This window comes from Telopea speciosissima, chromosome 8 (assembly GCF_018873765.1).
Source record: "Telopea speciosissima isolate NSW1024214 ecotype Mountain lineage chromosome 8, Tspe_v1, whole genome shotgun sequence".
NCBI lineage: Eukaryota > Viridiplantae > Streptophyta > Magnoliopsida > Proteales > Proteaceae > Telopea > Telopea speciosissima.
The window spans coordinates 52,763,730-52,791,520 of NC_057923.1; the positions used below are offsets into that span (position 1 = coordinate 52,763,730).

General features: G+C 38.7%; 1 protein-coding gene and 1 long non-coding RNA gene across 4 annotated transcripts in view; both read left to right on the plus strand.

Annotated features, from left to right (window-relative positions):
• The window catches only part of LOC122671851, a 41,149-nt gene that overhangs the window by 9,420 nt on the left and 3,938 nt on the right, over nt 1-27,791 (plus strand). For all 3 annotated transcript variants that reach the window (XM_043869302.1, XM_043869303.1, XM_043869304.1), the window contains one exon: nt 1,972-2,081. In XM_043869302.1, coding sequence (XP_043725237.1) covers nt 1,972-2,081 — 110 coding nt within the window. The remainder of the gene's footprint in view (nt 1-1,971; nt 2,082-27,791) is intronic.
• LOC122671852 lies at nt 2,969-26,913 on the plus strand. Its single transcript, XR_006334403.1, has 3 exons — nt 2,969-3,237; nt 7,039-7,042; nt 26,863-26,913. It is a non-coding gene; the product is annotated as an uncharacterized LOC122671852 (long non-coding RNA).

Here is a 27,791-nt window from a genome sequence, read left to right on the forward strand (position 1 = left end):
TATGGGAAGTTTTAAAATCATCAGGGTCCCACTTGTTTCCTATTTTCTCAATCAGACTTTGTAGAGTCTCTTAGATTCTGTTATGCGAGGTCCTTTTGCCAATATAAGGTCTGCAATCCGTAATTCAAGAGTTGGGTGATAGGCATTTACTTTGGGAGGTGACTGACTCATAAAAAGGCTCTACCCAGTGCATGAGGCTCCAGCCACTGCGGGGTCTGACTCATCTAGCTTCAAATTTCAATAAACACGTAGAGACAGCAGTCTGTTGCAGATTAGAAGCAAGGTTCCAAAAGAAAACAGTGTTTTGGATACATCATAAGAGGAATAACAAAGAAACTGCAGCTAATTATAACTTATGACCCATTCCTTGAGCCATTTATGAAACGCGTTGTTAAAAAGAAAACCAGAGTCCAAAAGCTTTTTGAATACAACCACACCTGGTTTGCTAATTAAAGCAAGTGAGAAACCTCAACTTATCCTTAATATCAGCAGCATAGTTTATTTGCATTGAAGTATCTTAGGAGTAAACCATCTTCTTGGGACTCGTGACTTCAAGAACGAGGAGTTGGATGTCTTTTACAATTAGTACCATATCAGTCAAAGTTCAGTCTAATCATGTTTTACATATTGCATTAGGATTTAAAACAAGTTAATTCGAAGTTGACAACTAATTCTTGCATCTGACTCTTACAGTAGAAATGAGTATAAGCTAAAGCAACTGAAGCATATTTCATATTATGAGGAGGCTTCATAAGAAGCAAACACCCAGCTATACAGATCTTAACATTTCTTAGCTAGAAATTACCTGATGAAGTGTTCAGCTTTTAAAGATGAAGGAAAAGAAGCACTCTGGAAGTATGGATAGCTTATCTCACCTTTAGCCATCATAAGTTTTTATTACTTATCTTCGGTAGGTAAGAGCTATAACTGAATCCCAATTGCTCACTGTTTAATCAATCAGCCTAGGAGGCCTGGGCACAGTCATGAGGGTGAGGTTTCAATGCAAGATTATGTTTATAACAAGGGGAGAATGCTACACTTAGGTTGACGGTGATCCCATACCTATATTTGAGTATCTATTAGTAGTTTTGAGCAGCCACTTAGTGCAAACCTGCCAAATATTAGGACTCCCGAACCTTGTGAAAGTGGGTGTTCACACCAGGTTATGGTCCATTTTCACATTTTTGGGGCTGTCACTTGGTGCGATGGTAAGAACTTGGGTTGCCAGTGCCATGGTTGTCAAGGTGTCGCCTAGGTGTCCAGGTGCCCTTTGCTGGAAGGGTGCCTTGGTCTCCTTGTTGGTGTCTCTTTGATTTTTTCTCTCCAACGCCTAGGACCTCCTAGATGCCGTGACAACTATGGCCAGTGTGAAGAGGTGGGTTCGAGTCTGAGGGTGGTAATTGAACACATAAATGCCAAAGTTTGGGATCAAGACCGTCCCCAATTCACCCCTCTCAATGGAGAAGCTGGACTTGCACAGGGTTATGACCACTCTATTGGTAGTTTTGAGGTCTTAGTGTGATGTTAGCTTTTGACCCATTATATATTTCTTGTATATTAGTTATTGCTCCAAGCATTTGGTATGACACCCCAAAAGAGATGATAAAAATATTAGAGCTTTGCATGAGCATGACATAGACATGTACAAGCTCAGAAGTTGTAGCATGAGTATTCTTAAACCCGACTGGACCAAATAATCATTCATTTCTCACATTTAAAATTTTCTTCCTTTCCCCCCCCTTTTTGGATAAGTTCTATGATGATTATGTAGCTTGATTACTTGATCAGTTTATTTTTATTTACTTTATCACCAATCATCCGTGTAAATTGTAGTAATTTATTTGATTGGTGCTTGTATTTTCAATTCACTGATCTTGGAAAGTTTTGCTGCTTAAACATTTGCATGACCTTGTGTGCTTTATGTTTTCTTAATTACGGATAGTTTCTGTTATGTATTGATGTTGATGACAGATAATTGAAGACCTTGATGGCATTGTTACCTCTGAAGGAAGTGTCAGCACTCATATTATCACTGGAAAAGTGAGAAGAACTCTAAATCTCTGCGTTGCTCTTTGTTCAGGGTTAGTCTTACACCTTATTCCACTTCAGTTTTGTTCTCTCTCTCCTGTTTATTCTCTTAGTAGGCAAAAGTTCTAATTAAGCATTCATTCATGGTTCCGTTTCCATATATAATCAAGTTTTTCTAAGAAATTGGCTTTGTTAGAGAAATGTATTTTCAAATAGATGGATGATTTTTGTGTTAGGACCCAATCTCTATTCCCTACTTTGCAATTGCACTAACACTCGGGAGAACCCAAATGCAATCATAGAGAGCTAACTATGATGTAGGTGTGTTACATCACAAGGAACAAAAGTAGACACCCACAAAACCCATTATGTATAAGAGAAGAGGATGTGGAGGTAAGACAAAACTGCATTATTAATGAGAAATTTTTGTAATTTAACAAATATTTCCCACTTGATTCATGTCTAGAACATCCTTTCCATATAACTCTTAGTTGTAGTAAAAGGTGAATATTTTTTACTTCTATTTGATTCTGCATACCAAAATAACGTGGCTTACCTTTTTAACACCAATTAAAACTGTTAGAAAAGATCTCCATACTCCTAAAAGGAAGTAAATAAATAATAGACTTTTGACTTGTTGACTGCAATTTTGAAGCAAGTCAAGCAACCATCTGTCAACCAGTCCAGTGTTGCAGGCCCTTTAAACAATTTGAGAAGAAATGAAAGAATGAAGAAAATTTTGAGAAGGTGGCTTGAGATGCTGATGATTGATGATAAATGAGTGTTGTTTTTTTTTTTCTCTTTTCCTGAAAGTTTTCTTTGTATTTGGATAATTAGAAAAAACTATACAAAGAAAATCTATATATACATGTTTATAATTTTATATTAGTGTTAATGTGTTTAACTGAGCTGGTTACAAAATCACGTTACAACAGATTTTGTAAACTCTCTTTTCTAACCTGTCTCCCTCTTAAGAGCAATTTGATATTGGGACAACATAAGTAATTTCAAACGGCTTAGCTTGGATAAATGGTTCTACTTGAGCCAAAGCTACAAAAACATGTATGGCTTTAACAGTTTAACCTAACCCAAATCATCTTCATCTACCTTTGAACTATGCACCAAAAGAGTTTGCCCAAGCCAAGGTCGAGTTCAGTTTTCCGATCTTCTCGATGAGCTCTGTGACAACTTCTTTAATGGTTCTCTCCTGTTCTGGACCTCTGGTCAGAAATCGAAACCTGTGGTGACATGAGGAATCAAAAGGAGTTTAAGGTCTTGCAAAAGCAGGAACAACCATAGTTGCCAAGGCGACCCAAGGCATTGGAGGGGCACCTAGGCAACAAGGGCCAAGGCACCCGCGTAAACGTTGCCTAGGTGATGCAGATTTAGTACATCGATTGGGTTTCAAGCTAGGTACATACCTGGCCCATATTATGGGATTATTTCATTCCAATTTCCAAGCCTATATTCTGCCCAAGGATAGCTATTGGCCAGCCTTATTTGGGGGGAGAATATAGCTGTTGATCTTGCTGATTCGAAGGAGGATTAATTCCAGGTTGACCAGCTTTATTTGGAGAAATATTTTCCAGATCTTATGGCCATCTAGCTCGCTGATTTCAAGGAGATGTTTCCATAATCAAGTGCTTCCCATTAGCTATTGAGCTTACCTATTTGGGAGGATATTGACCAGTAGTTAAAGGAGATCATGACCAGATTTGGTGGGCCCCATGGCCAGCCGGTGAAGATCAAGTTAAAGGCAATATTGCTGTGTGTGGAGGTCTTCTTTTCAAGTCGAAAGCAGCTGTCAAGCTGATCTGGATTAGGAGAAATTTTAGGATTCAGTTATACCTTGTGTGGGGGGTATATTAGACTAGAGAAATTTCTATTTTATAGGGTTGTTTTTATGTAATGGGTAGTTTCTATTTTTAGGATTCTCTATTTGGTAGTTAATTAGATTGCTATTAGGAGTTTAGGATTTTATTTTATTTCAAGAAGACTCTGGTTTTAATTGGTTACTATTTAAATAAAGAAAAAAGGGCTGAAACAGGCAAGTCGAGTTTGAGAAAAGAATGAGCTTGGTTAAAGCCATTAATGGCTGTGAGAGACAGGTATGGCGAGAGGGGATACTCGATCCAATCCTATCCTTCTCTATTTTCTATTTTCTTCTTTGTTTCTAATTCAATCAATTTCATTGTGTGATCTGCTACAAGTGCATCAATTGTTGCCCAGTTTTTTGAAGACCAAATCAGCATTAAACTTTGTTCAAGAAGATCCTGCCTGGGTCTAGGTGCTTCGTGATCCAACTCAACATTACTAGACGCCTTAGGCATGTAGTATATGACTATATGTAATTCTGTCTGGGAGTGCGGCTCCTGCACCTGCGCGGAGGCCAATAGGAGTGCACACAGAAGCCTCAACAAGGGGGTCATTTTGCATTTCATGGGGGGTGGAGCGGTCATTTCGCTCCCCGGAGTGTCTAGGTGTAGGGGGTACACTTTCCCCACAGAACATTTCTCCTTTATATAATTATGTTTAGGGAGAGAGACCGCTGCCTGGGCCTCTTGAGCCTACACGCACTCGCTGGCCAATGGGAACGCTCATGCAAGCATCAACTTGGGCGGGTTTCCGCCTTTCCATGGGGGCAGGGCAGTTTTGTGTCAAGGCGCTGGAGCCATGCTGGCCACGTGACCAGGTAGCATTCTTTTTCCCTTATGTTTATATGCAGCATAAACATCATATCAACACAATATAATATTATAATATAAAGTAATCACCTAATTTGAGAAAATCATATTATAAACAAAGCATAGGATATAATATAAGCATATTCATTGAAAAACAAAGAAATAAATGTATATCAGCGAAATTCCTGGAGTGTCAACAAAGTGTGCTTTTGTCTTGGACCCAACAAAGAGCCTGGACTCCTTGACAACTATGGGAATAACAGGTCAAGAAGAGCTTCTGAGGAGCCCATGTCGTAAAGCTCTCAGTATGGGGGTATGACCCACCCAATGTAGGCTAGACAAAGACAAGCTGATGTAGGACAATCGGCAGCCCCTGCCAAGCCCAGCCTAGGCCCAGTCAAGCACCCTACAAGGTACCAGCTTAGGCCCAGGCCCAGGCCTCCTTGGCCCCCTGTTTGCACATGCAGCCCAGGAAATCAAAGAAATATTGACTCTTGACTGTCCAGGTGGCCCAAGATATTTTGGTTTATTTTTGGGTTCATATGTAATTTCGGGTCAGGCTCATTTAGGCCCAGTTTTCTTTTAAGTTGTTTCAAGTCAAAGGCTGTTGGAATTCTTAAGCTCTTTATGCTCCATCGTTTTACGCAACAGCCCAGCTGTTATCCCTATGTTGTTTGGTCTTCCCAAAGGGAGATCAACAGTCTTTTGTTGTTTGGCCTTCCCAAGGGGAGATCAACAGTCTCTTCTGTGTTTTTGTTTCATTATTTAAGTTGTACAGGCCATTCGGCCAGGCATGGAATAGAATGAAAAAGAAGAAATAAAAGATTCAATTGAGTGTGAGTTGTGCGTATGCACTTCTCTCTCTTCTGCCCCCCCTCTTCTTCTTCCTCTACTGGTTCTTCTTCTTTCCCCTGCTAATCTGATTTCTTCCTATCTTTTACTCTTCTCCTATTCTGTTCTCCATTATCCCCTCTGATTTCTTTTCAGATTTACCCTCTCCTAAACTGTCCCCCAGTATCAATAATGAACAAAAAATTAAAAGCAGCTTGGAACTCTTGAGTCTTCTCTTCTCTCCTGCATGAAGCATTCTCCCTCTTCTTCCCCCTCTCTAGTGGCATGTCTTCTTCTATTTCTCTCCTTCTCTGTTTCTGCAGCACAAAGAGGTAAGTGGTGTTTTGGATATTCCCCCCCTTCCCCATCTTTTCTTCCCCTCCTCTCAGCCAGTAGGCATTCTATTCTTAAATCCCCAAAACTTCGGCCTCTCTTCTAGTCTTTCTCTGCCAGATTTCGATCTTGGCTTGCATCCTATTCTTGGCCTGCACCACAAGCCTTAGTGAAAGCCAGTGTCAGTAGGAGGTCCAGCACGATCTTCACTCATCGGGAGGAGGTGACTCATATAATGAAACCCGGCAGTATAGTGAGATTCCATTCATTGCCTCGTCGCCGTCGTCATCTTCATCTTCATTGTTTTCAACTTCAATGGCGTCAGTGGCATCACTTTGCTTCTTAAGAATATCGAAGCTGAAGGCGAAAGACATCGCTGCCACCACCATGCCTGATGTGAGGGGAGCAAGAGTCCTCGTCACCTCCATTACTGAAGCTTCAGTGTTAATGATGAAAGAATTCGAAGTCCCAGAGTCGTCCATTTGGTCTCCAGAACAATCTGGAAGCTTGTCCAAATTGATTTTTAGGCATATTTTCTCCATTTTTGACAATATGATGTTATTTCTAGTGTGGATGCTTATCATAAGCTGTACAAATAGGAAAATCTTGAACAAGACTCAATTAATAGGTTCACCGGTAAATTACAAGGTACTAAAACTCGGGTTTCGATACCAACTCGGCCCTTGAAAAAACCGAGTCTAGTCTAGATCTCACCGAGTTGGTGCATTTTTTTTTTTTTACTCGAAGCCTCAACTCGGTGGGTTTTAGACCTAGTTTGGATCTGAAACTTGGTATTCAGCCTATTTTAGGTCATTTAAACACAATGGCACTATTAGATTTCGCAAAAACAAAGTCCAAATATGAGTTTCAATTCGGACCATAGGTTGGTAGGCGATGACGTACTAAAATACCATACTCTACACATAATTTAGTAATAGAAAGCAAGCAAAACATTCAATTAATAGCTAAACAACTTAAATAAGAATTAGAAATGTTAAAGTGATACATCAAACTGTTTAACAATGTTACAACTATCATCACATAAAATGACTATGAATCAAGTATTCAGTCCCCGCTAGTGTCACATAGTCTTCTTATGATATAGTGTTGCTGTAATGTTGCATATAGTGCTCCAGAACAAGCATATAAGAGTTCTGTCGAGTTAGGTAAGTAAATACATAGTAGATGGGTCATTTCCATGGGTAAACCCGAGATCTCAACTCTAGATCCAAGATCTCGCCGAGATATGTCGAGTTAGGTAAGTAAATACATAGTAGATGGGTCATTTCCATGGGCCAACCCGAGATCCGAGATTTCGCTGAGATCTTGTATTATTTTGTAACGTATCCCATCTCGTCTCGGTTTCTCAAAAATCAAGAAACTCGCCGAGATCTCGCGAGTTCTCTAATTATGGTAAATTGTGGGAGTAGCAATTTGTTCCCTTCCTATTCCAGCCTCTTACGACAGACCTAGTTCAAGTAATGCGAAGTTATGAGAATAGGGCCTCTAGAACTATTCGGAAGCTTGTCCAAATGGTTTCTTAATGCTGTTTTGGCTCGTCATGGTGTCTTAGCAAGAGTCCTCACCACTTTGTCTTAGTTATGCTAGATCTTAATGTTGTTTCGGCTGATTCGACTTGTAATGAAGATGAGACGACCCCCTTCCACCATCACAACAGAGAGAACTAAGACAAAGAGGAAAGCTTATTAGAGAAGAGAACATGGTAGGTTGGAGTGGTGGGCAACATTGCTTGCTGGATCTTCCTTGCTTGCCATGATTGCTGGAACAAGGATATGGGAGACTACGGCTCTGTATGGCAACACTTCTGTTTTTTTTGAATGATTTTGGGTTCGACACAATTTTATGCGTTTCTGGATCATGAAATGCTGTATGGTAACACTGAAAAAAAAAAAAACGTTTTTGTAACTTAGAACAAACAGAAATCTGTATGGGTCGCACTTACCAAAAATTACGTAATTGCCACCTACACCAGGGCTTTTATACTTATGGTTTTTTAAGCAAAAAAAATAAAAATAAAAATACAAACATCACATTTAAAAACTACTTAAATTGTTTAGGTCGTACAACCATGAGTTTAAACAAGTTATTACAATTGAATTCTGGAGTTGAAATAAAACATAAACAAGAACAATTGATATGATCATGTTCCATATCAACAAGAAGGTTGTAACATCGAATACAAAATACTTCGACCAATTTCCTCTTGGTGGATGAGTACGAATGCCAATCTTGAGAACAGTATCATGGATGCGCTCATCAATATCCTCCTCGAGATTGTGGGCGTCTACTCATTTGAAATATCCTACATGATCTTTATTTGCGGGGCATTTGAAAAAACCATCGTCCTGGGTTTCTGTGTGTACGAGACATCTTCAACACAATCTGACCCTGACCACAAGGACACATTGAACCTTCACCTTTCATCTCTCTGTAAGATAATTGAAGTTAAAGATATGGAATTTGGGATTATTGTTTGAAAAAGAAAATTGCAAATAGTGGAAATATGAATTTTAAAACAAAGGCATTTTAAAGCATATAATCAAAATGATAGTATAAATAGACATCAATGTAAATCTCTAAAATTATTACAAACTATGAATCAAGAAATGTGGGGCAATCCGTGCTTTGTTGCTAACTTGTTCGCAATTCTCTTCCTAAGTACATCCATCTCTCTTGCCCTATTACGTTGAGGTAGAACCACTCTTAGGCTGAAAAACATCATCTTCCGGTGCTTCTTTCGGTTTCTTATCTTCATCTCCATACTCTTCAAATATTTTGTCTTTCTCTTGTTCGTCACGAATGAAGTTGTGAATGGCACAACGAGCAATGACGATGGCGCTTTGAGTTTTTATAGGATACCCATATGACATTTTGCTCAAAATAGATTTTTTTTTTCGAAGATCCAAAGCTCCGTTCTATGACATTCCTAACTGAAGAGTGCCTATGGTTGAATAGTTTCATGTTGTCCTTGGTTGTGTACCGCTACCTCTAAAATCTTGCAGATGATATCTCTGACCCTTGAATGGTGTTAAGAACCCAGTTATAGATGGGTATCTAGAGTCAACCACATAATAGTTACCTAACATATATTGCACAAACAAACAATCAATACAAGTATACACAACAGAACAATTAGAATGAAAAATTAAAGCGATCTTGTATTTACCCGGAGGAGGGTGAGGAAATCCTAAGCTTGGATTTGTTAGAGCCGTTGCAAATACCGGACAATCATTTGCGGAGCCCTCCCAACCATTATACACAAATGTGAATTTTATGACATGTGCACATGCACACATGACATTTGGTGTGCTGTCTCCTTTTTTGCCTCTATAGGGTATTTGTTTCTTAATCGGTACCATAGTTCAAGAACTCGCCAGATCTCGCCGAGTTTCTCGGTTTTTGGAAAAGCCGAGACGAGACTGCCTGCGAGTCTCAAAAGTGCAATATCTTGGCGAGATCTCGGATCTTGGTTTGGACCTCAGTTTCGACCCATTTTTTTAACCCATCTACCACTTAAATACCTTACCTAACTTGACAAAACTCGATAGATCTCGGATCTCGGGTTGAACCAAAGTTGAGGCTTCGAGTTGGAAAAAAAAATGCACCAACTCGGCAAGATCTCGACTCGTCTCGGTTTTTCCAAGAGCCGAATTGGCACCGAGACCCCAGTTTTAGTACCTTGATCGGTACTATGACAAAAATATGAGTGCCATCAATGAGACCGATACAATCCTAATACAATTCATATTAACAATATCATCAAATCAAACTACATATGAGATTGATTAGTTAATAAATATAAATTTGTAAGTTGTTATGCATACCTTAAAAAATGGATAGTTTATTGGATTTTCATATATATCTTTTGCAACACGAGTCAAGTTTGGAGTTCTTATATTCTCTTCTGTCAGCTTTAAGAATGCCATCAACACTCTGTTAAACACTTTGCCTATGGTCTCTGGAGAATGTCGAAAATCTTCCGCTATGTCTCTATACCGGTCATTATGGTCAACTATAGATATAAACATAGCTAACTGCTTATCAACTCTGATAAATCTAGCATCTGTTAACCATCCACGCTCTCGCATAAAGATTCAAGATTGAGGAAGACATGTCGTTCCATCTTATATTGTTCAAAACATCGATCCACATGCCCATCTTACATTTTACTGACATTTTGGTCCTGTTAAAGCACTATCTTGAATAGGTTCCCTAACATAGTCATAGATTGACTCATGTATATGCATTAAAAGAACCATAGACAACATCACTTCTTCTTCGGTGTCTTCTTTTTCTAGTTGTTTCAAGTACGTACTAGACACACGACTATTATGAGCCATTCCTAAAAATAGATCACTAATTAAGAGGTAAAAATAAAATAGAGACACATATTAAGATTAAATTAAACTTAAAACATTCAGAATCCAAAGCAACATACCATCCAAGCATTGAAAAAAGAAAAAAAGAAAAAAACCATCACAAGTTAACTCTATTCAAAGTTCCACCATTGTTTTCCATCACCATGAATAAATAAATAAAAAATTATCCTTAATATAAATCTTCCAAACCAACCATAGAAAAAACCATTATCAATCTAGAGTACGAAGGAGTATGGACTTCCTATGTATGGGGCATGAAATCAAGGCTTCTCTCCATTGCGGGTCAGACATCACCCTTTTAAGTGCCTTCTCATATGTAACCTCATCCAGTTCATACCCTTGTCTCAAGCACTTCCAAGGCCCTTGTATCACTATACAAGTCTGTTGTTTGCAGGGTTGATGCACTAGATAAGGATGCATTCCTCTATCCTTGATCTACTCATGTCTTGAATGGCCTTGACGGCCAGTGTCCAATCACCGGATTTGCTCCTCCTTCTCTTCGTATTAGGAGTCCTATTATGCCTGTGGGTTGGAGGTTGGCTTCGAGCCGGTGTGTGAGTAGGTTCAGGTTGAGTGTTGGGTATCACATCTATCCCATCAGTTGAGCTAGACTCATCAACAGACTCATGGGCATCCCTCTCCGTCTCAGTTGCCTTGATATAACCACTTGCGTATGTATCTCCAAAAATCATGCACAACTTTGGCCACTGTGGAAGTCCATGTTTCTTAAACTTAACCTATGTAGGGTTTGCCTGACATACATTAGTATTCAAAATCAGCTACGTGATAGTAAGGTATTACAGCCATTCTATTTATCTTTAAAAATAATTCAATCGTAAAGTTATAATCATACCTCTATTTGCCTATCCCATATCGAGTCATCGTCAATAATACGGGTTCTTGTCACACTATTCCAACCAAAGCCGGTTGTGTCAAGTAACTTATTAAAACTACTGTACTCCTATCTCAGTTTGTACATATTGTTCCTCATTTGCAAATAAGAGTACTTGACACTTTAACTTTGGTAAACTCTTACATAATGTTTCTCCACCCTGCGTTGTTAAATGTACTTGTTGTTCTGTTGCCCTTTCTTACTTCACTTACCATAATGTTGACAAAGTTGTCTATATTGTTTTGACCCCACTTGGCATTCTCATTTTGTGAACTTGCCATTTCCCTAACTATTTAAACGAACAAATAGATCAATCATAATTCAAATACTCAGGTTAACATAGATCAGCAAGAATCAGGATCACCACCCTCTTAAATCATTTTTAACCCCATTTGGTTTTATAATCAAAGAAGTCAATTTCTCAAAGTAATAAGTTCCCAAAAGAAAGAGAAAATTAGATGACTAGATTGCACATAGTTACAACAAAATAATAATCTACAACATAAGTAAGTCCTTCCTCGTAGGCATGGCATAAAAAATGATCAGTAAGCAATAAATATAGTAGATAATGATGCATTGAACAAACAATTTGGAGTGACTACTAAAGCAGATTTTTCTCTTAAGTCATATCTTTGGTCCTAATTATCTAAGGTTCAACTGAGTCACAAGAAGTTTAAGAGATATTTTACTTTCCAAACCTGGAAGACAGCAAGCTATAGTCTCAATCTTCTAATGGACTCTTTCTCGCATCCTTTCTAACCTCTTTACCACTTCTATCAACACTAGCCCAAAAAAGCCATGCAAAGTTCCAACCTCACTGAATCACTAGTCTCTTCATCCATTCTAACAAGCTTCAATCAATTGAGAAGAAGAATGGGGAAATTGAAATCCACTAAGCTTCATCTGCATAGTTATGAAAAGCTGTTAAACTGAAGAATAATAGTCGGTCTCAAGAGGCAACATAGCCCAGGTTCTATAGGATGCTTGATCAGAAATAACCAAGGAATTGTTTTATAGTCATTATCCAATGCAATTGGTATAGCAGAGACAAACAAAACCTAGGCATCCTTGGGTTAACGACTGCAGCATTCCACTGGAATGCAAACATTGTTTTGAAAGTTAACAGGAAAAAGCACAATATTATTTCTGCCACAAAAACAGAGCATCGAGTGGTACATGTTTTAGTAGGGATTAGAAAATCCATTGAAACACCATAGATCAGCAACAATGTTATTAAAAATTGTTCATATAACTTCATTAAAAAATCCATTGATACACCATAAATCAGCGACATTTACTCTACCATAAACATCACAAATCAAATTTTAATCTACCATAAACACCACAAATCAAAATTTAAAGAGGCACGTACAACATAAAAAATGATTCCTAAATTTTATAGAAGAACAAACCTTAAATCAAAGTCTAAATTAAATCGAGATACATACCTAGGGTTGCAGAGGTTACCGTAAGAGAGAGACACCGGAGTTGCAGAGGTTACCACCAGCAAGAGAAAGGCACTAGAGTTGCAGAGGTTACCGCAAGCAAGAGAGAGACACCAGAGTTGCAAATGTTAATGCAATAGAGAGACCCACGGAGTTGTAGAGGTTACCGCAAAGAGAGAGACCACCGGAGTTGTAGGGGTTACTGCGAAGAGAGAGACCACCGGAAGTTGCAAAGGTTACCACAAAAGATAGAGCACGACCGTGAGGATCGAATGTGAGGTTTTAGGGTACAAATGACGAGTTCCAAAGCCTTCCTTTCGAGTGAAGAGAGAATGTAAGGTTTTAGGGCAAAACATACCTTATGTTATGTTTTTCGTGGAAATTCCCTAATTACCTTCGTTAATTTAAGTGGACGTGATATTTTTCTGAAAATTGGTAAAAGCGTTTTTCTAATGTGAGAAACATGATTTTGGTGTCTTGCAATAGAGACTCAAAAGTGTGCCAAGCGTCCAATTCGTTTCAAAAAAACAAAAAATAAACATGATTTTAGTGTTTTTCCATTTTTTGGAATAAAAACGGGGTAAAAATTGTATGGTATGTCCGGTTTATTTATTATTATTTTTTAAACGAACCGGCACTTGGTACACTTTTGAGCCCCATTTAAAAAACAACAAAATCATGTTTCTCACATTAAAGAAACACTTCTACCAATTTTTGGAGAAACATCATGCCTACTTAAGTTAACGAGGGTAATTTGGGAATTTCCAAGAAAAACATAATATATGTGATGTTTTTCCCTAAAACCTCACATTCTCTCTTCACTCGCAAGAATACCTCTGCAACTCTCCGTCTTTTGCCCTACAATCTCACATTCTCTCTTCACTTTGGTGCTCTCTCTATGCGATATACCTTCTGTAACTCTCCGGCTTTGGCTCGAAATCTGGTGCTCTCTTCGTGGTAAACCTCTGCAACTCTTTGTCTTTGGCTCGAACTCTGGTGCTCTCTCTATGCGGTAAACCTCTGCAACTCTCCGTGGGTTTGGCTCGAATTCTGGTGCTCTCTTCACGATAAACCTCTACAACTCTCTGTGGCTTTGGCTCGAACTCTGGTGCTCTCCCTATGCGGTAAACCTCTGCAACTCTTCGTGGCTTTGGCTCGAAATCTAGTGCTCTCTTCACGGTAAACCTCTACAACTCTCAGTGGCGCTGAACCTCTGTTGCTCTTCCTTCTTCGCACTCGACCTCTACTTACCCTAGGTATGTATCTCGATTTGAACGCCAATTTGATTTAGGGTTTGTTCTTCTACATGTTAGGAATCATTTTTTTTACTTCTATAGACCTCTGTAATTTCATATCCTTATGATAACTTGTGGTCTTTCTCGATTTGAATGCCATTTTGCTTTCCTTGTAGTAGTTGTGTGTTCATTACTTGAAATTTACCCCTCTGATTAAGAAGATCCATGTATGCTGGAAACCAAACTCTTTTTCCCCTAATTTTTTATCGTTTTTTACTTCTATAGACCACTGTATCTTTTTTCTGTTCATTCAAATGGGGTTAAAAATGATTTAAGAGGGTGGTGATCTTGATTCTTGAATGAGGTTGGAAGTAAATTTTTGGTTGTTTATGGTAGAGTAATGATATTGACTCGAAATCTATAAAACATGAAGATAAGTACTTATGGATGATAGCTTGGAGAATCTGTATGGTAGAGTAAGAAGATCCATGTTTTTTTGGATGATAGCTTGGAGAATATTGCTGATCTATATTAGGGGAAATACTTGCTGATTTATGTTAGTGTAATTTTATCATTTCAACTCTTAGTTCCTACTACTATCATACTTGTGGCTGAATCAGAGATTGTTAGTCCTATTTATTCCCTTATCCATTGGGTCTTAAATTTCTTGGGATGTGCATACATGAAAAGGCAACGAAATTGTGAAGCCTGAATTCATTTTACAGCCACTGTGGTGAGAACCAGGTTGTCAATTTTGATGGTAGACAACCTATCACAAACCTCATTAGTGATTTGCATTAAGTTATCTCTCTTTTTTGATAACTGCAATACTTGAATTATGGTTGGTCTGTTTGTTTGTTTAAATAGGTAGGAAAATGGCAAATTCACAAAATGAGAATGCCAAGTGGAGTTGAAACAATATAGACATCTTTGTCAACATTATGATAAGTGAAGTTAGAAAGGGCAACAAAACAACAAGTACATTTAACAAGGCAAGGTGGAGAAACATTATGGAACAGTTTACCAAAGTAACCGGTGACAAATACTCTTATTTGCAAATGAGGAACAAGATGAACAAACTGAGACAAGAGTACAGTGTGGGTTAACCTAGAGGGGGGTGAATAGGTTATCACTAGTGAAATAAATGCCTTTTTAAAAATTCTTTCAATTTGTTCTTTAAATTAAGACAAGGTAAGATAAAATAAAATGCATACGATAAAGAGACACAAGATTTTATAGTGGTTCGGCTAACCAGGCCTACATCCACTCCTCTCAACCTTGAGAGAATTTCACTAGTTCTCCCTTTCAATATAATAGGTGGGGAAGAACACTTTTACAATCTTTTTACCAGGATAAGAGGATCCTAAATCTTTTAAAGATAAGAGAATCCTTTGCACAATCCCAAGTACAGTCTAGGTTAGTGCAAAACCACCTTGCTTATCTACGGTTAACCCAACTCAAGAGCAAGAAATCAAGTACATAAATAAATTGAAAAGAAAGTTACCTAGGCAAGGAGTGTGCCAATTACTCCTTACATTGTGAATGATGATATGCAAATATGAGTGCAAGAATGCTTTGACCTTCTAGAGCTCCCTTTAAGAAGTACACTTCAATGGAGCAAGGTCTTGAACAAGGAAGTCAACCTAGGATGATGAGAAACTTCTTGACTTCAGTGATGGCACATAGAGCTTTGAATTAATTTTTTCATCGCACAATAAAATATTATTTGGACAGTAGTGATGGTGAAAAGGTTTGACACGTCTGGTATTTATAGGCATTAATTAATGCTCAAAAGATGTGTCAAAATAGCTCCAACGGTTATAAAACGGCTAGTTTTTGGGTCTACCAGTCGACCACTGGATCGTTGGGGTAAAATAGAGCCGTTGGGATTGGGCCTAGCCTGTCGATCGATGTCCGGTGGACCGACTGTTTGGGCTACCGGTTGAAACCGGTAGACCTTTTATTTATAACAGTCGAAAATGACCTATGGGCCGATCGATCGATGGATCGATCGCTTAACTGTTTTGGTCATTTTGACAGTCTGTTTCAAATGGGAAATTGACTGACATTCATCCCCTCATATGTTAAAGTCTCTAAGGCCTATATAAACACCTCCTAAGGTCTTTAAATGTATATGCATGACTGAAATGCAAATTTTTATTAATCTCGTGCAATACATCATGCAAAGTGTTCCCGTGTGATCTAAGTATATATTTGCTGCTTTGCACACATGGGTGTCCTGAGTCTTCTCTTGAGTCTTATTAGGTGATGTTCTTCAATCTTCAAACTTCTTGATTTATTTTTCTGAGGTTTCAGCATCTCTATGACTTTGCCTTGTGACTTGAGTCTTCTTGTGATTAGAACCTTTTTGTGACTTCTTAAGCTTTTAGAAAGTGTTAGTATGATCATGTGTTTGTTATCATCAAAACCATTATAAGGGATTGGATATGAGAATGTATTTTCTAACATATACTAGTTTTAAGAAGTTACTTGACACAACCGGATTTGGTTGGAATAGTGTGACAAGATCCTATACTATTGATGATGACTCGATATAGGATAGGCATATAGAGGTATGATTATAACTTTACCATTGAATTATTTTTTAAAGATAAATAGAATGACTGATATGCCTTACTATTGTGTAGCTGATTTTGAATACTAATGTATGTCAAGCAAGCCCTACATGGATTAATTTTAAGAAATATGGACTTCCATAGTGGCCAAAGTTGTGCATGATTTTTGGAGGTACATATGTAAGTGGTGATGGAGGGATGGTCAATCAAAATGCATTTGCTCATATTGAGGCAATTGAGACGGAGAGGGATGCCCATGAGTCTATTGATGAGTCTAGCTCAGCTAATGGGATAGATGTCATACCCAACACTAATCCTGAACCTATTCACACACTGCTCCAAGCCAGGCTCCAACCCACATGCATGATAGGACTCCTAATACGAAGAGGAGGAGCAGATCCGGTGATTGGGCACTAGCCGTCAAGGTCATTCAAGACATGAGTAGATCAAGGATAGAGAGGGATGCATCTCTATCTAGTGCATCAACCCAGTATACAACACAATTGTATGGTGTTGCAAGTGCCTTGGAAGTGCTTGAGATAGGATATGAACTGGATGAGGTTACTTATGAGAAAGCACTTAAAAGGGTAATACGAAGAGGAGGACCAGATCCGGTGATTGGGCACTGGCCGTCAAGGTCATTCAAGACATGAGTAGATCAAGGATAGAGAGAGATGCATCTCTATCTAGTGCATCAACCCAATATACAACAAAATTGTATGGTGTTACAAAGGCCTTGGAAGTGCTTGAGATAGGGTATGAACTGGATGGGGTTACATATGAGAAGGCACTTATAAGGGTGATATTTGACCCGCAATGGGGAGAAGCCTTGATTTTATGCCCTGCACATAGGAAGTCCATACTCCTTCATACTATAGACTGATAGTAGTTTTTTCTATGGTTGGTTTGGAAGATGTATGTTAAGGATTGTTGAGCATTAGGGGTATTTTAGTCTTACAACTTTGGGTTTTGGGGGTTTTTTTTTATATTTATTTATGTATTTTCAGTATTTTCTTGTCCTTAGTTGTGAGGGTGTATTCTGTAATATGTTAGGGGTAATTTTGTAAACCTCTAACTTATTTACACTTTTTTCGTATTGAAGATATATATATTTGAGAGGAGGGCCTGCGATAGGTAATTCCAACCTTTCTATTGCAGGCTGCCTTCTCCCTTCTTCCATCGGCAGTGTGTGTTCCCCCTTTCTCTTCTTCTACTTCTTCTTTCTTCTCTTTTCTGCTGATTAGCTAGGTTTTGGTTTGTATCATGGTATCAGAGCCATACTAATCAGTAGAAGAGATCCCTCAATCCTCTTCTGCTGATCTCCTTTTTCGTTTCCCAGTTTTTTTGTTTTGTTTTGTGGTGTGCAGCCACTATTGCTGTGGTTTTGTTTTGATGGATTACAGACTCCTGTGTTGATGAATGGAGTACTAAATTAATCCTTGCCTGTGCTCCTGTTGCTGCTATGGAGAATTCTGGTTGAAGCATGGAGGGTCTCTTCTTCACTGGAGATCGATTTGTTTTCTGCCCTATTTTTTTCTCGATTGTTGTTGTTGCCATGACGGGTGCTGCTCATATGCTTGATAATTGCTGCTAGTTCTAGTGTTGTTGAAGGAGTTTCTCATGCCTGATTAATGGTGAGTTGAACTCAGGTCAAATTCAAGTGTTGTTTCCCAAAGTTTGTGAAATCGATTATTGTCAGGGTTTTCTAAAACCTTGTAATTGATTTTATTCTTTTTTGTTTTTGTTTTTTTTTTTTGTTGGTGTTAATCAAGTGTTGCTACTTGTGGGTGGTTTGTGGAAGTCTTTCCTATTGTGTTTACAATCCTAGGATTGGTGGTGGTTTCTTTCCTAAGGATTATCGGTTGCTGATTTGGTGGTGTTCTACCTGTGCCATTCTTCTTGATTTGGATCCTTTCAGTACTGTGATCAAATCGATTTACTTTGTGTTGGGATTATTTTTTTTTGGTGCTTGTTGGAAGACTGTTAGTATTTTTTTTTGCTGCTGGTTTTGATAATGTTACCATGCCTGGGGATAAAGATAAAGTTTCCACTGTAGCTACCACTTCAGCTACTCCTTCAACTGATACTGTGAATGTCACCATTACCTCCATTAAACTCAAGGGCAGTTCCAATTATTTGTTGTGGGCTCAGGCTGTGAAGGTGTATATCATGGCTAAAAAGAAGCTCAAATATATTGCCACTGATCCTCCTGCCTCTGATTCTCGTGATTATGAAGATTGGATGCAAGAAAATGCAGTGATTTTGATATGGTTGTGGAATAGCATGGAACCTGATATTGTTGCGAATGTGATGTTTCATACTATAGCCAAGGGTGTTTGGGGCGATCTGAAGGACACCTATTCCCAAGAGAAAAATATGAATCGGGTATATGATCTTATGAGAAATCGTTTCAGCTTCGTCAGTTTGGTAAACCTCTTCAAGACTACTACAGTTCCTTTAAAGGTCTTGTTGAGGAATTAAATGTTTTTCAGCCCCTCACAACTAACATTGACAAACTCAAGGCACAGCGGAATGAGTTCTTTGTTTCTAAATTTCTACCTGGCCTGGATTCTAATCTGCAAAAGGTGAAGGGTCATATTCTTGCTCGTGAAACTGTGCCTACCCTTACTGATACTTTTTCTTGACTTCAGCGTATGGTTGATCCTGTGAAGCCTGACTCCTCTCCCAAAGACAATTCTGCCTTTACTGCTAGTTGTGGTTGAGGCCATGGTCATGGCTCTTGGGGAGGCCGTGGTGGTGGTGGTCAAGGAACTAGTGGCCCTGGTTGTTTCTCAGGTGGGTTCTCTAGTGACAAACCCCCTAGGAAGTGTACTCATTGTGGGAAGAAGGTCACGGTGTTGATTATTGTTGGGACAAACATGGTAAGCCAGATTGGGCATCTCAATCAGCCAATCATTTAGTGACAGATGGTAGTCATGAATCATGATGGTGTCTCTCCTGGTGATTCTCCACAAGGTCCAATAATAGGTGGCAGCTCTACTGCAACTCTTACTCGTGATGAATTTTCTCAGTTACTACGGTGATTACAGAGTCTAGAGGCCTCCACTCATACATCCACTGGACCGTCTTCCTCTACTACTCTTGCTCATGCAGGTACACCAGCCTTCTTTTCCACTACTTCCTCGCCTTGGATCATTGACTCTGGGGCTTTCTCTCATGACTGGCAAGTCTTTGTTATTTAAATCTTTTTCCCATAATACTCAATCTTCACCAGCTATCCTAGCTAATGGTTCTTCTACCTTAGTGTTTGGGCATGGTACAGTATCACCTTCCTCGTCCCTTACTCTCTCCTCTGTGTTACATGTTCCTTAATTACCATTGAATCTTTTATTTGTAAGTGCATTAACTAAGTCTTTACAATGCCCCGTGACATTTTTTCCTACTCACTGTGTCTTTCAGGACCTTCACACAAGGAAGAGGATTGGTGGAGGGGGTGAAAAAGATGGACTATACTATCTTGATGTGGTGCTGCTATTTCTTCTTCTGCTGCTACTTTTGTTGATGGTGTTACTCCTCACCAGTGGCACTGTCGGTTAGGTCATTTGTCTTTAGCTAGGTTAAAGTTATTGTTTCCTTCTTTTACATCCTTGTCTAAGATTGAGTGTGAAGCCTACGAGTTGGGTAAGCATCATCGTGCTTCTTTCCCTTCTTGCTCTGTGGCTCGTAGTTCGTCTTTATTTTCCTTGGTCCATTTGGACATTTGGGGTTCTTGTCCTGTCAAGAATAAGAGTGGGTTTGCGTACTTTGTTACTTTTGTTGACGATCACTCTCGTCTTACATGGTTGTACCTCTTGAAGGAACGTTCTGAGTTTCCCTCTGTATTCCAAAATTTTGTTACTAAAATAAAAACACAATTTGGCATGTTTATTAAAATTTTTCATTTTGATAATGCCTTAAAATTTGTGCAAAATGAGATTTCTGAATTTTGTGTTGCCCGTGGTATTATTCATCAAACTAGCTGTTCGTACACCCCACAACAGAATGGGGTGGCCGAACGCAAGAATAGGCATTTACTTGAGGTTGCTTGAACTATAATGATGCATGTGCATGTTCCGAAGCAATTATGGTGTGCAACAGTACTCACTGCATGTTACTTGATTAATCGAATGCCCATGTTTGTTCTTGCCGATAAATCCCCTTTTTCCATTGTTTTCCCTGGGCAACCCTCTTTTCGGTTACCACCTCGTGTTTTTTGCTGTATTTTTTTTGTTCACAATTTGTATGTAACCACTGACAAATTGTTACCTATGTCCACTATGTGTGTTTTTCTTAGTTATTCCAATACCCAGAAAGGGTATAAGTGTTACGACCCTGTGATCCATAGGTATTTTGTCAGTGCTGATGTTACTTTCTTTGAAGGGAGTTCTTATTATCCATCGTCTCCCCAGCTCCAACGGTTTCTCTACCTCCCGCCAGCTCCTTCCTCTGGTGAAGGTCCGACTTCCTCATCCTCTGATGACTTGCCGATTGCCCAATGCAAATGTATTTGTTCTTGTACTCAAAAGTCTATTGTTGTCTATTCCATGGATAAGTATGTGTCTATTTCCCACCTTCCATCCTCTGTTCACAATTTTGCGTTGTCCTTCTCGGCTACTACCATACCTAAAAATCATACTGAGGCTTTGTCTTCCTGGTTGGAAAATGGCTATGGATGTTGAAATGGAGGCTCTCTCACATAATACTTGGAGTTTGGTAGAGTTACCCCCTAGTGAGGACCTAGTTAAGTGTCGTTGGGTGTGCACTGTCAAGTACCTTCCTGATGGATCTGTTGAGCGGCTCAAAGCTCGTCTGGTTGCAAAGGGTGTATCCAGACTTATGATGCTGACTATTTCGAGATCTTCAGCCCTGTTGCTCGGCTGAATTCTATTCGTCTGCTTATTTCTCTGGCTATTAACTTTGATCGGCCGTTGTTTCAGTTGGATATTAAGAATGCTTTTTTATATGGTGATCTTCATAAGGAGGTTTTAATGGAGCAACCTCCAGGGTAAGTTGCTCAGGGGGAGAATGGTACTCTAGTATGTAAGTTGCAGAAAGCTATCTATGGTCTCAAACAGTCTCCCAGAGAATGGTTTGAGAAGTTTAGTACCACAGTGGTATCATGTGGGTTTTCACAGTGCTATTCTGATCACTCTGTGTTTGTTTGTCGTCGTGGTGGCAAGTTGGTTGTTTTAGTGGTTTATGTGGACCATATCATTGTATCGGGTGATGATGTAGCAGGCATTGCAGAGGTAAAGTGTTATTTACAGCAGCGGTTTCAGAGTAAGGATCTAGGTGATCTCCACTACTTCCTTAGTATTGAAGTTGTGAGAAGCAGGAAAGGTTGTCAGTCTGTCCCAGAGGAAGTATGTTTTAGATCTTTTGTCTAACACTGGTATGCTTCCATCAAAGCCAGTGGATATTCCCATGGATCCTCATCAGAAGTTTGGAGTAGATGATGGTGGTCCTCTTAAGGATGTTCACCAGTACAGAAGTTTGATTGGGAAGCTGATTTACCTTACTGTTACTAGATCGGACATTTCTTTCGCTGTGGAAGTCCTTATTTAGTTCATGTAGACTCCACAAAAAGCACATTGGGATGTTGCTGTCCACATTCTTCGTTACTTGAAGGGTGCTCCAGGTAAAGGGCTATTTTATCGTCCCAATCAACACTTGGATCTGGTTGCATATTTCGATGCTGATTTGGCAGGCTCCGCAGGAGATCGTCGCTCTACCACAGGCTATTTTACGTTTGTTGGAGGCAATTTAGTGTCGTGGCGTAGCAAGAAGCAGACTATTATTGCTAGATCCAGCGCTGAGGCTGAGTACAGAGCTGTGGCCCATACTACAGCAGAGTTGATGTGGCTCATGTCTCTTATTGAGATGGGTTTTTCTATACCCACTTCAATGCAGATGTACTGTGATAATCAGGCAGCCATATATATTGTCAGTAATCCAGTCTACCACGAGCGGACTAAACATATTGAAGTGGATTGTCATTTTGTTAGTGATGTAGTAATGAAGAAGCTTGTTGAGACTGTTTGTTTCCTCTTCAGATCAGCTCGCTGATGTGTTCACCAAGTCGTTGTTTGCTCCTAATTTTCGCACTTGTTGTAACAAGCTGAGCATGGGTGACCTATATGCTCCAGGTTGAGGGGGAGTGTTGAGAATTAGGGGTATTTTAGTCTTACTACTTTGGGTTTGGGGCTTTTTTTATGTTTTTTCAGTATTTTCTTGTCCTTAGTTGTAAGGGTGTATTGTGTAATAGGTTAGGGGTAATTTTGTAAACCTCTAACATATTTACACTTCTTTTTCATATTGAAGATATATATATTTGAGAGGAGGGCCTGCGATAGGTAATTCCAACCTTTCTATCGCAGGCTGCCTTCTCCCTTCTTCCATCGGCAGTGTGTGTTTCCCCTTTCTCTTCTGCTACTTCTTCTTTCTTCTCTTTTCTGCTGATTAGTTAGGTTTTGGTTTGTATCAAGGATAATTTTTTTTATTAGTTCATGGTGATGGGAAACAATGATGGAACTTTGAATAGGGTTAATTTGTGATGTTTTTTCTTTTTTTTTAATGTTTTGGATGGTATGTGGCTTTTGATTCTGTATGGTTTAAGTTTAATTTTGTCTTAAGGCTCTCTTTGGCATAATTTATAGTTATATTTATGACCCATTTATGAATAATCAATTATGATAATAGGTTATGGGGCTATAAACAATAATTGTTTGGTTAGTACTAGACATAATAGATTATATAATGAAAAAAGTTTGGAGAAAGTCGTTTGAAGTGACATGACCATGTTCAATGGAGGCCTTTGGATGCCTTAGTACAAAAGACGGATTTGATTCAAATTGAATGAACTAATAGAGCCTGGGGCAGACTAACTTTCCTTAGCAGAAGTGAGGAAAGACATGCATAGCTTAGGCCTTGTATCAAGTATGACCTCGAATAGAACTGAATGGAGGGCAAAGATCCATGTAGTCAACCTCATTTAGTTGATAAGGCTGAGTTGTTGTTTGTGGGAAGTACATTTTAATATATTTGAAAGGACCCACAAAACAATGTGATCTACTCAAAAGTATAGAAAGTAGGTCTCACCGGTTAGTAAAGTGATCAAATAGTTATATGAAAAATAAAATGATGTTAAAAATGCTAGTCTATCCATAATAGTCTTTAGGGAAAAAGAACTCTGCCTGGTAGCATGGTGCTTGCGCCCACAAAGGGAGGTGACTGCCCTGCCCCCATGAATGCAAAATATCCGCCCTATTTATGCTCCCGCACACATTGTGATTGGCCCCACTCTAGGAGCCATGCTGCCAAGCCGAGAACCCTCTCCTTAGTCGTTAATAATGTTATACAAAAATTAAATGACAAATAAGAAACACATGCCCATCAATATTGGTCTTTAACAAAACCATATAAAAAGTGACGTGAAAAAAAAAAAAATAAAAACACAATAGACACTAACTGTTCAGCGTCAATTCCGATAAGCTTCTTCAATCCGATTTGCTATTTGTTTTGATATGTTTCCCATTCTTTTTGCTGCACTCCACTTCCGCATTTGCAATCTTCACGACCTCATCATTTTGACTAAACTAGCATTGTTGTCACACCAATTGAAACCCAACCACCCCAACCCCTTCATAACTATAATTTCCACTTCCAAATGGAAAATACTAATGTACACTCTACAAAGCAAGGTTCGATTTAGCAAAGATAGAGATCTACCATCTGCAAACAAAATAAGCAAAACCACATTCACCACCGAAGAGAGGTTGGAATCTGGTCTGAGAAAGTTTGTGCATAACAACGAAGTAGTGGAGATGTTAAAACGGTCCTAGCGACTATAAGATATTTTGATCAATTAGATTACTGGTCTCTACCTCCTTATGAGAAGAGGAGATAAACAGTGAAGACCATGGAGCATTAGATTCTAGATGTGATTTCTCATTGAGAAATCCAGAAGTGGGGCTAACAGCTGCCCATCTCTGATTAGCTACTAAGACCAGGGGCTTCTCCTTCTGGGCCAAACCAGCCTGTAAACTAACTGAAATGTCAGCAAAGGAATTATAAGGCTCCCCACCTCTATATTAACCTGTAATCTCTAAATGGAAGCTTCCTCCAAACTCCAAAGCATTCACTGACCCACTAGGACTGGTGGAGCACTAAAGAAACTGTCAAGCATTCACCATCAAAATTACCACTGTCACAAACTCGAAGGGGAGAAATCCCTTTCACAAAGCTCAATACTATAGCCTTCAACGATGACTCCACTCTTACTTCTAATAGAATGATCATCAGCTACTCTTGCATAAAATGACAAGCTTCGAGAAACATAACCCAATAACCTTGGATCAACCTGAGCCATACAGGACCCTCAATACAAACACTTCGGTCCACAGATAAAAACAGAATCACCCAAATGAGACAGTCCTGAAATTGGAATGAAACAAAATCACCCAAAACAGAGGCACCCCAGAACAGAACCCCTTCTGTAAGAAAGGGTAGCTGAAACACACTTCATAAAGGAACTCTATAATCATTCACAGCAGGAGATGTTCACTATCAACAGACCCACTTCTCAGGTTAGCAAAATCTCACCACAGAAGAGCAATAAACTCCTAACTAGTTGGAAACATAAAAAGACCAGCAGCACCACTCCACAACTCCTCAGAACAATAACACCATACCTCAGAGCAAAAGCATCTCACTTCAGATTAGAAGAAAAGCATGAGATCTCGGATTAGTAGCACACCAACTGTAGCGCCCCCAATCCAGGTAAGATATGAGTGCAGGCTCGCGATAGCAGCATTACTCCACAGATCAGCAGTAAGAGAACTTAGTAGAACCACTTCAGATCAGCAGCACCACCTCAGGAGAGAGAGAGAAAGTACCAGGTTTCATGTGCCAAGAGAGGGAGAGAAAGAAAGAAACAGGTGACTTTTGTTTAATTCAGGTAGAAATTGGGTTTAGAACGAGGAGAGCAGAAAAGTGAGCGATGATATAGTGAGGGAGAAAAGATGTTAATAAAAGGTTTGAAATTACCAATTTAACCTTAGTTTTGAGCTGTTATAACACATGCATATTAGAAGGTAGTGCATAAACAATAATTATTGGTTTGTTGCTATAAATTATAAACAGCTGTTCAGTTGATTATAGATTTTGATTTATTTTACTTTATTTTAAATAGAAATAAGGACTAAATCATACCAATTCTTGCTATTTATGTTTATATATCAAATAAACAAAAATATAAATCGTACCAAAGAGAGCGTTAATATGTGTCTCTATTTTATTTTTACCTCTTAATTTGTGATTTATTTTTAAAAATGGCTCATAATGGTCGTGTGTCTAGTGCGTACGTGGAACAACTAGAAAGAGAAGACACCAAAGAAGAAGTGTTGTTGTCTATGGTTCTTTTAATGCATGCACATGAGTCATTCTATGTTAGGAGACCTGTACAAGATAGTGCTTAACAGGACCAGAACGTGTCCATGAAATCTTATATGGGCATATCAATTGTTCTTGTTTATGTTTTATTTCAACTCTAAAATTCAGTTGTAATACATAGTTTAAACTCATGGTTGTACTACCTAAACAATTTAAGTATTTAATTGTGATGTTTTGCATTTTTTTGCTTAAAAAACCATAAGTATAAAAGCAATGGTGTGGTGGCAATTACGTAATTTTTGGTAAACAACAGAACGGTTCTGTTAAGTGCGACCCATACAAATTTCTGATTCTTCTTAGTTACAGAAATGTTTTTTTTTTCAGTGTTACCATACAACATTTCAGGACCCAGAAATGCTCAAAAAAACTCAGAAACACGTAAAACTGTGCCAGACCCAAAAACACTCAAAAAACACAGAAATGTTGCCATATAGAGCCTAAGAGCTCTGAAAGTTGAGACTGAGATGGGAAAGGTGGGAAGAAGGATGAAGGCGACAGAATTGGTTCATGGCAGAATGCACAGTATAAACCTGATACTTGGCTCATCTTGGCTCATCTTCTTTATGAGCAGCTTCTCTTGGCACACATGTTGGTTCCTGGATGTTGCAAAATCACATTATTAAACACTCCATCTTAAGTACCACGCCATTGTATAGGGGCAAAGAAAGTATGGTTACAAATTTTGTAACCTTCTTTGTTACAACAGATGAACCTGTTACATCATATGTATGAGGGTTTTTTTTTTAATAATTCCAGTACCCAGTACCTGTAAAAATAAACAAATCAAGAAATGGGAAGAAATGGAAAGGAGAAAAGGTACGAATAAATTAGTAATAAAAAGACATTTTTATCATATATATCATAGGAATAAAAAATGTAAATATAACTTATTCATCCAAAAAAAATGTAAACACACCTTCATATTATTCTTGTTCACAGAAAATCTATTTAGTATTCATAAAAAAGGAAAGCTTATGTAGGAATGTAGGATATGGAAAATAAATAATGAAGATACTTAAATATTAACTATTGAAGAGGGGATATGGTCACTATTCAGGTGGCTTGTTGGGTGAGAGGGCAACAAAAGAAACACCGACATATTCAAACCATTCTTTTTGGAATCTGTTGACTACCTTCATCAAAAGCAACAAAGTGCATGATCTCACAAGGGGAGGTTAAATGGAACATATTAGAGTGGAGATGTGATGCATCCAGTTTCACAATAAAGAAGCTTCTCTTTGTAAATAAACTGGCGGGATTGGAACATCTCAATGTTGATTCTGGACCATATAAGCCCACACACTGTTGTTGCCTATACCTGGGTCCATACTTTGGTCAACAGGATAACCATCCAAATCACCAATATTTCTGCTCAGCTGAACACACTGTCAAATTTCAAGTTTCTGATGCAAGATTATATTGTTTTAGAGATAAATATAACCTCTACTCCCCCCCCCCCCCCCACCAAAAAAAAAAAAAAAAAGAGCCTACTCAATTGAAAGGAGATATTCTCATATTCCCAATTCTTTAATGTCAAGAAACTTATCCAGATATTCTTTCCTATTTTGATGTCATACAATGAACAAGGATATATAATAATATCTCTGTTGTCCTCTGCATGCTGATTACCAGCAACTGATGAACCCCAAACTGTTGTATGCCTTTGGCATTGTCTGTTAGACTCTTTTCTGTTAATTTTGGTAATGTTATGGCTGATTTTGTGTATTGTCATATTTGAAAATTTTAAAATTCCCATTAATGTCAATAAAGAATAAGATTTGTATAAGGCACTATGGTGTTCTTTGGTGGAAAAAGGCTGGATTAGTACCTCAATTGATTAACCAGAACATGAGAGATTATGAAATTTCGTATATATTGTTTTTGGTCCCAAGACCGAAGTTTTGACATTTTGGCTGA